Here is a 15,862-nt window from a genome sequence, read left to right on the forward strand (position 1 = left end):
AACACGTGTTGGAAAATGGAATTTGAATCTAGGACGTCCGGGTCGGAGGTTCCTCGTCGCGGGGAGGAGCGGAGCGCTCCGCCAAGCCTGGGAACTCCGGGAGGCGGACGGAAGCGTAAGAGCAACTCCGAGGGCCCCCACCCCCACCCCCACCCCGCTCCGCGGAGAGCAAAGGGCGCAGGCGCGAAGGGGAGCAGGCTGGCTGCCGGGAAGATGGCGGGAACCGGGTTGCTGGTGTCTGCCGCATCCTTGGTGCGACCGAAGAGTTGGGACTGGGCTACCATCACCTTCGGCCTCGCCGCATTGCTCTCTCGAAGGATCGAGAGGACGCCCCGGAGGCTCCCAGGTCAGTGTCCGGAGGAGCGGTGGCTGCCGTGCTCTTTCTGGGCCTGACCCGCCTCTGGGCCCCTTTTGCCGCCCTCAGTCCTCCTTCCCCTCCCCCTTCTCTTCCTCCTTCGCTTCCTCCTCCTCCTTCCTTTTCCCTTTCCTTTCCTCATCCATCTCTTCCATTTTTTCCTCCTTTCCCCCCTCCCGCCCTTCCTTCATTTCAGGAGTCTTACCTTAGTGTCCATTGAAATTTAAATCCCCAATACCATCCCATACTCAGACATTCCCTAATCATGTTTTCAGCATCATAGCTTTCAAATATTTTTCCTTAAATTTATCACAAAGAAAGAAGGGAGGGAGGGAGAGGGAAAATGGCTGGAGTAGTATGGGTCGAGTACTTTGGGCAGGTACGGATTTTTTGTCCCTTTTGTCTATAAATTGAGAAGAGTGTTTTTTTTTTTTTTTTTTCCTCGTTATGTTCAGCACTCAAACTTATTCACATTATTCATTTTGAACCTCTGCTTTTAGTACCAGTTTATAGCCTGGGATCCAGGGGTCTGAGTTTGATTTGTTTATTTATTTATTTTACATCAAGCACATTATTGGATATTTTGGGAGATTTTTTTTTAATTTTCCAAATGCAAGCTGCTTATATTTTGTTCAAATAAAGAAATGTTGACATGTTAGCAATAATTTGAAATACTTTCCCCAAGGTATCAATTTTTGTATTAAAAATGATAAATTGATCAGTAGGCTGGATTTACATCTTCCTCTTCACCTCGAGGAATCTCAGATTTATGGATACAGAACACTTTACACATCACAATCTGTTAGACACTTTTCCTAATCTGTTTAGTTAGTTGTTAGCACTCTCTTGCTCTTAAAATTATTCTCTGTTACTTTATGTTTACTTGTATACATGTTGTTTTTCCCCTAAGTAGAATGTAAGCTTCTGAGCAAGCATGGTTAAGTTTTTAGCTTTTGTTTTGTTTTAAAGGGGGCTGGGTATTTTCTAGGACTCATATACCTTGCCTGTTCTTAAACACACTTAATAAATGTTTTTTGAATTAAATGGATTGTGTAAATCTTTTTTTTTTTTTAATTTTGTGAATGGTATAGAAAGAATTGTTTAATGTATAAAAGATTAGCTACAATGTAGATAAAAGACAGTTTTTAATTTTGTCAGAGAAATTTTACTGACATTCATTCAACACAAGTTCTGTTGTTTCTGAATACTGAATTAGATCATATGGAAGAATAGAAAAAAAAAGAGAAAATATAGGCCATGTGCTTAAAATTTACAGTGGAATTGATTTCCTAATCTATGTTTTTAGTCTTGACATCATTCATCATTCCTGAGGTCCACAAACACATTTCCAGTAAATCTACTATGGTACAAGAGAAAGATTGCTGAACTTGTATTCACAGGATTTGGGTTCAAAATCTGCTTCTGATGCTTACTATTTTTGTGTTCTTAGGCAAGTATTTTAACTTCTCCAGGTCTCGGTTTCCTCATATGTAAAATTCGGAAATTGAACTAGATGACTTCTAAGGGCTCTTTGCACTCTGTAGATCTGTGAGCTTAACAGTTTCTATCTATCTATCCTTACCATAGCTCAAATTCATCATGTCTAAAACTGAAGTAATATCTCTCCCAAATTTCCTTTTTTCTCCCTTTCTGTTAATAACACATCATCATCTGGGCTTGAAAAGTTGATATTATCCTTTGTTGTTATTAGTTGTTTTCAGTAATGTCTGACTCCATGACTCCATGAGATTTTCGTGGCAAAGACACTGGAATGAGTTGCCATTTCCTTGGCCAGCGTATTTTACAGTTGAAGAAACTGAGACAAACAGGATTAAGTAACTTTCCTATGGTCAGTCAGAATTTGAGGCCATATATTGAACACATGAATCTTCCTGATTTTAGGCTTTGATCACTATATGCTACAACACCTAGCTATTAATTTTGATTTTTCTCTTCCATATTCTTTATATCCAGTAAGTTATCAAGCCCTTTTGACCTGAAACAATAAATTTAACACTCTAATTTGGTTCTTTACCACTCTATTTTGGCTGTCATTGGCTTTCACCTAGACTGTTGTACTTTCTTGGCATGTCTGATTTCCTCCAACCTATTTACCAATTGCAATACTTTTTATGTAATATCAAATTAATGTGTAGCTTTGGTCCATAAATGATGCATTAATTTAACAATATTTCTTGCTCAGAACCCTTACTTGATTCCCTCTTACTGAGTAGATAACATACAAATTATATAGGCTAACATTAGGTCCTCTACATTCTGGTTCTTTTCAAATATATTTCTCATAATCCTCATATTATTCTAAAGTCAAAATGAACTAATTGATGTTTCATGGAATGTTTGATACAAAACAAAAGTTATGTTTGTTAATTTTGAAGATATTTTGAGGCATTCTTAGGAAAGTGTCTGTACAAGGTAAAACATGATATTTCAATGTGTTTTTTGCTTTTTTTAGTTTGCAGATGGAGGACAAATTTTTCTTACCTTAATCGACCAGACCTTCCAAATCTGGCATATAAGAAGCTAAAAGGCAAAACCCCAGGCGTTATTTTCATCCCAGGCTATCTTTCTAATATGAATGGGACAAAAGCAATGGCAATTGAAGAATTTTGCAAATCTCTAGGTCATGCCTATATAAGGTAGGAAACAGTTTAGAGAGAATATTGCTGTTATATAGGATAATGATGGCTATTTGGTTAGAATTAACCAGAATAAGATACAGCCAATATTTTTATTTTGTTATTATTATAATAACAGTATAACTTGCATATTGTAGATTAGGAGGCAATGATTTTACATTAATTTTAATCCTGTCATTTTGGAATTCTAAAAAATTTAGATAGATTATGATAAATATAATAAAAAATATTTTTCAGTTAACCAAAACCCAGCATCCTTTGTTTTCTCCTTTTCATTGTAAAAGAAAGAAAAATGAAATCTCCTGTATTGGCGCTGTCCAAAAAAAAAAAAGGGGGGGGGTCACAATCTTCACTGAGTCCATGCCTCTGATAGAAGGTAGATAGTGTGTTTAATAATGATTCATTTGAAATTATGGTTAGTTACTATATTGATTAGAGTTCCTAAGGTCTTTCGAACTTGATTATATTCAAGTTAAGGCCATTATCTTTTCTTCATTTCCCACCTCCAAACCTTTGCTGACACAACTCCCTAGGCTTTGAATTGATTCTTTATCTTACTATACTCAAATCCCTTCCCAATACCCTAGATCTCTTCCCAGTATCTATTTCCTGAAGTTGTTCTTCCTACCCTTCAAGCCTAATTTAAGGGCTGTATTCCCAATGAAGTTTTTCTTCTTCGATCTTTATCCCACCCCCAGAAGTGCTTTCTCTCTCCAAATTCCCCATATCATTTTGACTAAATTTAAAACATTATCTAAGTTCATTCTCCTTTATGTTATTTATTTATATCTGTCCCATTCAATTATAAACTACTTAAGGACAGGGTCTATGGAATCTCACATATTTACTTACATTTTTGTTAATACATAGTAGTATTCCCCAACTAAACTACTTGGATGAATGGGTTGATTATTTAGAAAACTAGTGAAAAATACATTTACATTAAGTAAATGTATTTTGGGAAAAAAATACCCTGGACTAAAAATACCCTAGACTAAAAATAGTAAATAGTGCTTCTAAAGGGTTTAATAGGTTTATTCTCCAGTAAATTAAACATTTCTTTTCTATTATTAATTTAGTCTTTTAAAAACTTTATTCTTAGAAGTTACAAAATTGTGCATAGACTTTGACCCACTAGGTCTGTACCTCAGAGATTTAAAAAAAAAAAAAAAAAAAAAAGGGAGGGGGGGAGGACTGATATTTACAAAAATTTATATAACTTTTTATAATAGCAAAGAATTCAAAATTATTGGGCATTAGGAGATGCTTAACAATTGGGAAATGCTGAATAAGTTATGATATATGAATGTAATGAAATACTATTGTACTACTAGAAATTATGAAAGAATAGTTTCAGAGGAACCTGGGAAGATTGTGTGAATGATAGCAAACTGATGTGAGCAAAACCAGAAGAACAATTTGTACAAAAAATAGTGGCAAGAGAAAGCTAGTTGCTACCAAACTGGGCAACTAGTTATTGTTAAAGCTAGTGTCAGGAATTTATCCTTTGTATGGTAGGAATTGGAGAACCATTGAAGATTTTGGAATGTAAGAATGGCATTGTCAGATAGCAGTGCATTAGGAAGATTTTTTTTTTAAAGACAGAATCCTGATGATTGGACTGAAAAAGAAATGGACTGGCAACAAGAAGATAGCTAGGATATTGTAATAACTTGCATGAAAAAATGAGAGCCTGAACTGTGATGATTTCAATAGAACTCGAGAGGATGTGGATATAACAGAGTTTCAGGTAAAATTAGAAGGATTTAAGCAAACAGTTATTAGACACCTACTATGTTCCAGGAATTTGTTTAAATATTGGGAATATAAAGCAAGAAAAAAAAAGACAAAATTCCTGCCATTAAGGAGGCAGTGTTTGGGGAAAACTTGCATACGGGGGTAGAGAACAATGCCAGAGCTTACAAACCTGAGTGATTGGGAAAATGGTGACATTATGAGTATTTAAGTTTTGAATATGCTGCATTTAAGTATCTCTAATGCAGTTTAGATGCAGATAGTTGGAAATAGAGAAATATAGTGCTGAGAAGAGACTGGGAAAATATAGAGATTTAAATCATCTCTGTAGGATTGGTAATTGAAACGAGGAGAATGAGTGAGATCACACTAAGAAAGAGTGGTTACATTTAATGATCTCTCATTTTGGCACCATTTTAGCTAATTAATTTAGTTATTGTGCAGGCATCAGAGTTATTCACATATTAAAGAAATAGTAATCCAAAGCCTGCTATGCTACAAATTTCATGGGGGTAAATTTAACTAACATTCACATAAACATTTTGGAAAAGTTATATTTTGTCTGACACAGATAATTGCAGATATACATATATACATCTATCTATATATCTATAGCTATCTATCTATCTATACTTGTATATATGTGTATGGCAGACATGTAACCTTCAGAATTTTTCATTATATTTGGTTGTTTTGAGAATCAGAACAAGTTATTTTAGAAACTAATTAAATTGAGAATTATATATTATCTAAAATATATTCTCAAAGATATATTCTCAAAACCCTGTGTTCTTACTGAGTATTCATGTAGTGCTAAAATTGTAAGACATATAATTATGAAACATAGTGTCTGTATGTGAAAAACAAATTACAAAAGAAGGTAGTAAAAAGACTCAATCTGCAGTCAGATGACCTAGTTTCAAATCCTGGCTCTGACACCTACTGGCTATTTGACCTTGGGTAAGCTACTTTTCATCTCTGGCTATCAGTAATCTAATGTATAAAATGAGAGTTGAACTAGATCTCTGAAGTCTCTTTCAGCTCTAAAATGCTTCTATTATGATAAAATATACTCTTGTAAAGTGAAATCAGAATGCAGAGATAGCTCTGTATGTATATGTAATATCTAAATAAGTGCTACAAGAGGAATTATAAAGGAGATATAAAAGGAAGAGCACTCATTTAAGAAGACATCTGAGTTTTTATGTATAGCTTTACCACTAAGTAGTTGTGTGACCTCTGGCAAAAATATGTAACTTTCTGGACCTCAGAATTCCCACAACCCTGAAAATCAGGTAGGGGAAGTTGGATATATTGTATGATCTGGAAAGTCCCTTTTACCTCTTAGATTGTGTGATTCTAGCATTGTTGAGTGGACCAGATTAAATGCTCAATTATTACAAGAAATAGTAGAGAACTGAGGAATGAAATCATAACTGGAGATTTTATACAAGAATCTTAATGGAGATATTTTAAAGAGTGAATCAGATTTGGATAAGTTGTGAGTAAAAGGAAAAAGCAATAGAAGCAAAAGGGGCAAGGATGTCAAATTTATTTCTTGACTTAATTATTCCCTCAAACTTTTGTCATTATGTCTGTGGTTAGAATAACACTGATGAAGACTGAGTCAAAAGTTTATATTTCTACAGTGCTGTTATTTTAAGTTCTGAATATATGTTGACTAATATTGTCATATAGGACAACATAAAATATTATCGTTGGCAAAGGAAAAGCTATAAAGCTAGTGATATTTGAGTTATATACATTTTTATAATTACTTTTTTGTTCATTTATCTGTTTCTCATTCCAAAGTCTTAATCATCAATGTGCAAAAATGTACAAAAGATTTTTATTGTGAATTAACCTGCTTTTTAAAAAATACATTGTTGGTGCCTTTTTTTTTTTAATCAGAATTATGTCTTGGAATCTCCTCTCCACTAACCTCCCAAAGTTAAACAACAGTACAGTAACTATGTCTATAACATGAAGAGTGCTGTCCCTAATCCCCATCTACTGAAACAAAGGAATGATGTATCACTCTCTGTTCTCTTGAACTATTTTTGGGCTTCCATTTTCTCAGAGGCTTAGCTTCTTTTTAGGGATCTTTTCAGATACATCACATTACACTTTGCTTCCTGAGTTCCTAGACCTAACATTAGACAGGACCTCAGAAGTTATCCAATCCAACCCTTTCATTTTTACAGTTAAGGTAACTAAGATCCAAAGAGACATTGTCAAGGATACACTGCTCAAGATACAAGCAATGTGTCAATAGTAGATTTTTAATTCAGATGCTTTGACGTTCTTTTCTACTAAATCATACAGATTTTTCCTGGTTTCTCTGCATCATCCTTCATTTTTGCATTTCTTGTTATACAATAATATTTTTTGTTAGATTCATATATCACAGTTTGTTTAGCCATTCCCAAATAGTTGAGCAGCCATTTCATGACCACTTGTTTGCCACCATCAAAAATGGTGTTTTGCATACTTTGATATAGATTGGACTTTAGATTTCCCTCAACTTCATCATTGGGACTAGCGGATTAAAAAATGTGAACAGTTGAATCACTTTTCTTCCATAGTTCTGAATTGATAACTAATTTGCAACTCTACCAATAATGTATTACTTTCCTGTTTTCTTCTAGCCCCTTCAACATTAATTATTTCTGAATTTTATTAGCTTTTCTAATTTTATGAATAAAGTGAAACATCAGATCTTTTAAACATATGTTTATCTTAGCATTAGTGATGCTAACATATTCATTTGATTATTTAAAGTTTTGAAAACTGGTTACATTCTTTTAAGACATAGATATTAAGTTCTTTGTAAAGAATAATATAATGTAAGTTGTTTTTCCTCACTACTACAGTTTCTTCTTTCAGAATTAATTTGTTCAATGGAAAAACTTTTTAAATCTTATGTAAATGTTAATTAGATATAATGACTTTGGTAGCCTCTGAGGTTCCTTTTACTCAGGCATTGGTATTACTGCAGACATGTCAACTCATGTATTTTACAACTATGTCCAACTCATAATATGGAAAAAATACAGCTTATATCATAGTAAATACATAAGTGAGAGAAAAAGACCAAGAAGAAGAAATTTTCTGTTTTCTCTTGTTTTTTTTTTTTTTTTTTTTCCTGAATAATGAAAACAAATCTATTAAAGGTTGTTTTGGTACTGGGAAGACAAAAGAAGTGAGGGAGTCTACCCTTCAGAGAAGTCTACATTGATCTTTAATTTAACAGTTACAAAAATGATCTGTTACGTTGTCCTAAAGAACATGCCACTGTATGTACTTGACCTTTCAGAAGAAAGCTTTCTTTTGCTCATCTGCCCCTTTAAAGAATTTTTGCTTGAAAACAAGTCAGAATAATTCTTGGTTAAGTGTATATTCCAACACTATTTCACCCATTCATAAAAATTACCCTGAATAATTATAAAAAAGCCAAATTATGATATGTACACAGATATTGTATTTAAGATATACTTTAACATGTTTAACATGTATGAGACTGCCTGCCATCTAGGGAACGGAATGGAAGGAAAGAAGGGAAAAGTTGGAACAAAAGTGATTTGCAAGGGTCAATGTTGAAAAATTACCCATCCATATGTTCTGTCAATAAAAAGCTATAATTTAAAAAAAAAGCCAAATTATGTTCTTTTCATTGTGTTTTACTTTCTAGGTCAAATAGGTAATGAGAAGTTTTGTAATTCAATTAAAATATTTCTGCTATTAAAAGATTGATTCTTTTTTTAAAGCCATTTAGAATACATCATTTTCTTACTTTTTGAGATAAATTATATCTTACCAGAATAAGCCGCCAAAGGTTGTTAATCGTTCAGATTATGCATAATGTTTTTGATCCTCTTCTGCCATTATAACTATACATTAAAAGATTCTAATCACAAACTTCAAGATTCCTGCCCTGTCAACTGGATATTTTCCTGTTTGAATTGCCTTACATCGTTATTCTTTTTTTTTTTTTTTACCAATATATAACCCTAATATCATTAAAAACTATTAAGATTGCATTCCTTTGTAAATGTTCTATTAAAACAATTTAGTTTTGAACATTTCTGATTTTAGTAATTCTATAGTTTGGTTCTTTATATTTGTATATATTTTTCCAAGGGTTCCATGGTTATTCAGTACCCAGTTTATAAACTTGTATATTGTCAGGTAGCAATTAAGAGATTTTTATCATCTCCACTCAGGATGCTATCTGTATCAGAATCAGACCTTTCCTAGAATAAGTTCTCCAAAAGAGAGGAGTGTGATCTTGACCTACTTGACTATTAAACAGCATAGTCTTCAAGATCTTTGGTGCAAATAGTTAGAAATTGAACTATTATTGTATAAATTGGTTATATTTTCATAGTTTCCTAATTAAATAATAAATTAAGATAAGCAGTGTTAGCTACCTCCCCCAAGTAGTATATTGTATTTTGTTCACAATGAATAGTCCATAAAAAGAATGAATTATCCTAGAAAACAGTGTAGCAAAATAGAAATTAGCCAATACTGTTCTTAAAAACCTGTTCATAATACCAATGGAAGTTAAACGCTTGATTATCCTCTGTAATTTTTTTAATTTTAGGCTATCTTCTCAATGATGTTCAGACATCTTGGGCCTTTTCCCTTACTTAGCTGTATTTTTAAACACAAAACATTGAAACATAATTTAACATTTTTTATGACTTAGATCTTTTGCCTAATTATTAGGAATCAGGTGTTTTCTTGCTGCTGTAATATATCCGGCTTATACTGTTTTACCCAGACTGGTTGCTCCCAGCACCAATACTCTAGTATTAATAATGACTTTAATAGGTTAATTTATGGAAATCAATTTGCATATAAATTTATAGATAATTTATGTATGAAAATATATAGATTAAACTATCCTCTCAGTTTTTCCTTAGTTCTATTTAAAAAAGCTTTTCTATCCAAATGTAATTAAGGATGGTAAGGTAGCATTTTGACTCCTGGAAAATATTATTTCTTTCATTTATATTTAATAACTTATTCTTCAATTGTTATTTAATATAAATAGGACATTTTATATCCTTTTCATATTATATATGCATATTACTACAAATATATGATCTCTTTTTACTTTTAGGTCCTTGTTTTCCCCATACACATATCTCTAGTCATATAAGGACTGGGTTCTACATAATCAAGTAATTGTCCATGAATAGCTAGAGAGTCAAAAAAATGACTAAAATTTCCAGCCTCTGTTACTAGGAGAAGGTGGTGCCATTTACAGAAACAGACTTTTGAGGAAGATGTTGAGTTGGGTGTAGCCTTAATGACCTTCACTGTTTAAAGGCATAAATTACTCATTTTCAATAAACAACTGGTGGGAAAACAAAGACCCTAAAAGATTTTGAGATTTAACATAAGTTTTGCTTTATGGAATTTAATAAATTTTATTTCATAAACTATAAGTATCAAAAAAAAGCTTGGATTTTTGATGATAAGCTTATGTTGGAATGAGATCCTTATTTTCTACTTCAAGATCTTAGTATTTGTTCAAGCAAATAAACCAAAATTCTTTATTTCTGTTGTTTGGAATAAATGAATAATTTTTTTTCTTCAGCAGCACATATGCTAAGTTAGGAATAAATGGATGCCAGCACCTACTTCTTTCTATGTTTTGTAGTCTCTAGGAAGACAGAAACATATATATTGATATCTATACATACGTACATACACACATATATTCACACATACACAGCCCATGTAGATGACTTCGGCAAGAAATTCACAAATAAGAAAATCAGTAAACCTTTTTTTCTTTTGGAAAAATAAATAACTAATAGTTCTTAAGGCTCCAAGCACCTCTACCACACCTCCAAAATAATTGCGTTTAAGAGTTTTATTATTTATCCACATTGTATGGGAATTGGAATGATCTACAATTTATATGGAATCTTAAGAATGCCTGGTTTTTACATGTTTAAGCAATATCACTTGAACATTTTATATACCTTTGATTTTTAGAACTCAGTATCTTGTCAGATGTTTGTGGGAGAAAAAGTTCTGTCCCTTTTCCCTATATTTTATATCTGTTTAGGTTGCTTATTTTGAAAAGAGAAAAGACAACCTGATTTGACCATTGTAAAGATAAATACTTTACAAAGCATCATTTTATTTTGTTTAGATCAAAATTTATTTTTTAAACATCTCAAACCTTATGTATCTTTGTATATTACTGGCAGATTCTCTTTGTACTTGCATTATAGAATACGAAGGGGGAAAGGGAATGTTATCTGTGCTTTTTGATTATCAAGGTAATAAAAAATTCTCTTTACATATTTTGTTATTTTAGAGGTTTGATTTTACACATTTTCTTATTTTACAGATTTGATTATGCAGGATGTGGAAATTCAGGTGGCAATTTTGAAGAATGTACATTGGGGAAATGGAGAAAAGATGTTCTCTCTATAATTGATGATGTAGCAGAAGGACCTCAGGTTATTTTATGTGATTAAGTGTTGACATCAGATAATAAGTTAGATTCTTGATATATACTTTAAAAGGGGAAGAGACAAAAGACAAAATTTTGCAACTTGACTTAAAAAAATTATTGCTACAGTTTTCTTTCTCTTATTAATGATTTAAATTTTTTTCCATACAGTAATTCTTTATATTGTAATAATAATAGCTCATGTTTACATAGTTCTTTTCAACTTCATAAATCACTCTTCATATATTAACTTATTTGGACTTTACATTAGCTTTTTGATACTACTTAGTATTGTTATTTTCGATTTACACATCAGGGAACTGAAGTTCAAAGAAACTGAGTCCGATGACTGCAGGGAATAAATGTTGAAATCATGTTCTAGCACCCAATCCTAATTTATCCTCCTGATTTTCAACCACTTATGGAGAGTTAATTCTTCAACTGTGCATCCTCCCAAATATGTCAGTGGCCCATAGTTTAGAATCAGAGACAATCATTATGTAAAGTATTAATTTTGTGGATTTCAGTACCCTATTTTAAAATAAATATTTTTATTTCTAGATATTGGTTGGATCTAGCTTGGGTGGCTGGCTAATGCTTCATGCTGCAATTGCACGCCCAGTGAAGGTAGCAGCTCTCATTGGCATAGCTACAGCAGCAGATAGTGTGGTAGCAAAATTTAATCAACTTTCTGTTGAGGTAAGTAGAGAAAGAGAGAAAAAAAGGGGGAGAGAAGAGAGAGAGAGAGAGAGAGAGAGAGTGTGTGTGTGTGTGTGTGTGTGTAACAAGAGAGGCCTCTAAAAACATGCTTATTAAAGACTATGATTTTTATATATTTTTTTAAGTCCCTTTCTTGCCTTCTCATGAATAGTCCATTAGTTATTGCTGTCTCTTACTTCAAGGTTCACTTCATTTTCCTTTCTTATTTCTTCAAAGCCTTTCTACTAGATTTTTGTCTTGAGCCATTCATGGCCACTTTCTCAAATTGCTTCCATAGTATGTGTCTTTCTTTACTAATCACATTACTTTATTTTGCCCATATCTTTTGTGATCTTTTGCACCTGTCCATTTTTGTTCTTTTGATTTCACCCTTGCTTGTTGCTTAAACATTCATTTGGTCTGTTTTTTCCACTTCTTATCTTTTTTATGTTTTATAATGCTAAATTGGTTCAGTTTAGTACTTACACAAATTTGTGGCAGAGAAAAAAATGTCTGAAAGAACAGAAGTTGATAAATCTATCATACATTATTCTAAGACATCTGTTTGAGGGCACTACAAGCTACAGTAATAAAAATAAAGTGGGAATGAGAGTTCTACATAATTTACAACTCTGAGCCAGTCAAATGAAAATTTCTGCCTTAAATGTCAGGTTACAAGTGACAACACTTTCCTTTTAGGCCAAGGATCAGCAGCTTTGGTTGTATTTAGATATATTACTATTATATAAGAAGATTCAAGGAGAAAGAAAGATATGAGAAAAAAAAGAAAAAGGTGAAAGTGGTATCATAAATATTTTCCTCAGATCTCATGCCATTACTTTATTAGTGCTCATTTTCTCTTCAGTTAGATTGCTGCATCAATTATGACCACAACTTTTTTGAAACCAAATTTCTCTCACTTCCCATTTCAATGAATTCTAAACTTCTCTCTGTACCTATCCTCTTAAATGTTTCTTAAGAAATTTTGCAGGACTTTAATTTATATATGAGAGACTCTTTGTTGAGGGACAACTTTTAAGTCTCATTTTACTGAATTGAATTTTTTTTGATAGTCAATTAGGAAGTATTTAAGAACCTATTAAGTGCTAGGCTGTGTACTAGACACTAATAAGCAGCAAATAATAAACACTGGGTAACTACAAAAATATGATCTACTGTACAGCTAGACTTCTTAAACTTTTCCTACTAGCAATTCCTTTTTGCCCAAGAAATTTTATCCCGGGTGTTTAGGCATATAAAATAAGTATACAAATTAGACATTTACCAATAATAAATCATAGAAAATTTTATTTTAAAACAATTTTTGGTATGATTTTATCATTTATTAAAGATGAAAGCAAACTGGCATATTAATGAGATGTATATACATATTTATCTTTAAATAAAGAATTAAATTTTGGCAGATATTTGATACTTTTTATTATTGCCAAATTTTTTATGACCCCCCACATTCAGTTATGTAGGGTTGTGACTAACAGTTTAAAAAGCTTTGTTGTAGAAAATAATATTTGAAAGTCTGCCTCCCTTCTGATATTTTTGTCTATAATACTTGAATTAGTAATATATTTTAATGATTTTCTAAAGATGAGAAAGTAGGCTTATTGATTAATATTTTTCCTTTAATATTAATATTTGGGGAGTATGGATTTTTCCCATTATTTAATTTAAATGATCCCTTTTTAAAATATCTTTAAAAATGCTTAGAATTAGGAAAAGTAGACGCCATAGTTGTAACTTCAACTTGAAATTTAATACATTGATCAAAATGACATAAGTATCTAAGTTGTATTTGCATAGTACCTGCCTGAAATATATTAGGTATTTAATAAGAGAATCAATAAAGCCTTTATAAAGTGCTTACTATTTATGTAACACCGTGCTGAGTTCTAGAGATACAAGTTGAAAAACAAGGAACTCATTCTAATAAGGGAGACAACACATATTGAAGGTATCCGCTGCAGATCAGATGGAAAAGTCCCACCATCCTTAGGGGGAAATAGCAAAGCACATGTCAATTTTTCATTAATATAATTTCTACTAATAAATCATCAGCTTCTAAAGTTTGAATTCTTTGATGGTATCATAGACTTTTTGTGGGTTCTCGAAGTTGTGGCTGTAGCACCTGTTGAAGGGGCAGTGACAATATTGGGTATTTTCCTAGGATGGTAGCTGAGGGCATTGGGCTGGAAGCGATGCTATTCCCATTGCTCTTGGGCCCATCCTGCCTTATATTGTAATTATTTGTGTGTGTGTGTGTGTATCTTATTCCTCTACTCAAGTATCTCCTCTTTGAGGATGGGAAACTCCTCATTCTTTATATCCTTTATGGATACTGAAAAATATGTATTTTGATATTAAGCTGATTTTTTTCCCCTGAACTTTTCACTGTATATAGCTACTACTAGTTTGAGATTTTGTTCTTTCTTTTATTCTTAAATTAGGATTTTATTACAACAACAACAAAATATTTGAATTTGAAATACTAAAATGGTGATATTTTTGTTGTGTTTTCTCTTTTCTCAGTCTTTGCATTTTGTTAACTATGGGATGTAAACATAAGTGCATATTTTAAAGTCCTGACTTTTCCCAACAGGCAAAAAAAGAGATAGAAGTGAAAGGTGTATGGAAGGTGCCAACAAAATACAGTGATGATGGATTTTATGTCTTTCACTACGGTTTCATTAAAGAGGCAAAACTCCACTGCTTATTACATGGCCCTATCCCTGTGATGTGCCCTGTAAGATTGCTACATGGCATGAAGGATGATGTCATTCCATGGCAAACCTCCATGCACGTTGCTAACCGTGTGATCAGCACAGATGTAGATGTCATCCTCCGTAAAAATAGTGATCATCGAATGAAGGAGAAGGATGACATCAAACTTCTTGTGTACACCATTGATGATTTAATTGATAAGATTAGCACCTCAAATTGAATTTATGGTGGCACAAATACATACTTTATTGTGTGGTTGATCAAAATCCTCCATATTGTAAATACACTGAGACTTTCCTTAATGCTACATTTGCACAGATGATAGATATTGTGAATAAAGTATAGGTTGCTTTTGGAAATCTTTCTCTTTCCTTCCATTCTAGTTTTTTTTTTTTTTTTTTTCATTACAATGTTTCCTACACTCTTTTTTACCATGAAATTGTGTTGACTGTGCCAACTGTTATATTTGGTTAATGCTTCTTGAATTGTAAAATAAAGCATAGTTTTTCATTTAGGACCATTAAATATGAAGATTTGTGAAATAATTGTAATAGTTTTATGTTCAGGTATATAAATTCACAAAATATATCAGAATTGTTCAGTGAAATTAAATTTTGAAAAAATCTGATAATAATAATAAAGTTCAAAATGCAAAAGATTGTGGCTTTTATGAAATATGTTATTGATAGATCCTATAAAATATTTTAAATTAAGTTTATCAGAAAATTATTCCAAGTACCTTCATGTGAATTAAGCATTAAGTTTGCAAACTTTGTTTTATTTAGAAGTTATATTTAAATTTACTTCAAAATTTCCAGGATCCATTATTTTATTCATATGTGTACTTTTAGGCCAATGCATATTGTAATCCTTCCATGCTTTCATGAATTCTTAAAATTAAAGAGTTCGATATCTGAATAAACCTTGCCACGTTTAATTTGGCCGATTTATTGCTGGACTTCAGTAGATAACTTTTCAGGCTTACCTTTCAATGACATAGCCTTTAAGAATCCTTAGTCACTTCCACATTAACAAATTTGTAAAGCTTGAAGGATGACTGTTTCTTTTTGTCTTTGTATCCCTTCTACCTTGTGCACAAGTACTTATTTAATTGATTGATGACTTGGAGGAAATGTCTTGCCATGTTACCAAATGAAGCAAATATAAGGTTACATTTATCCT

At 32.3% G+C, this 15,862-nt stretch overlaps 1 protein-coding gene across 1 annotated transcript; it reads left to right on the forward strand.

The window, feature by feature from the left end:
• ABHD10 (abhydrolase domain containing 10, depalmitoylase) lies at positions 1-15,617 on the forward strand. The gene is made up of 5 exons (XM_051985271.1): positions 1-346; positions 2,829-3,012; positions 11,141-11,252; positions 11,807-11,944; positions 14,559-15,617. The coding sequence occupies exons 1-5, from the start codon at positions 16-18 to the stop codon at positions 14,898-14,900; spliced, it is 1,107 nt and encodes a 368-aa protein (XP_051841231.1). The 5' UTR covers positions 1-15; the 3' UTR covers positions 14,901-15,617.
• The last annotated feature ends 245 nt before the right edge of the window (positions 15,618-15,862 follow it).

The sequence above is a fragment of the Antechinus flavipes genome, chromosome 3 (genome assembly GCF_016432865.1).
Source record: "Antechinus flavipes isolate AdamAnt ecotype Samford, QLD, Australia chromosome 3, AdamAnt_v2, whole genome shotgun sequence".
Taxonomy (NCBI): domain Eukaryota; kingdom Metazoa; phylum Chordata; class Mammalia; order Dasyuromorphia; family Dasyuridae; genus Antechinus; species Antechinus flavipes.

Bases quoted from the DNA above. Each gene is read 5' to 3' on its own strand.
- ABHD10 (XM_051985271.1), top strand. From the start codon at position 16: ATGGAATTTGAATCTAGGACGTCCGGGTCGGAGGTTCCTCGTCGCGGG. The intron at 347-2,828 runs GTCAGTGTCCGG...TGCTTTTTTTAG, and splicing joins GACGCCCCGGAGGCTCCCAG to TTTGCAGATGGAGGACAAAT. The intron at 11,253-11,806 runs GTTATTTTATGT...TTTTATTTCTAG, and splicing joins ATGTAGCAGAAGGACCTCAG to ATATTGGTTGGATCTAGCTT.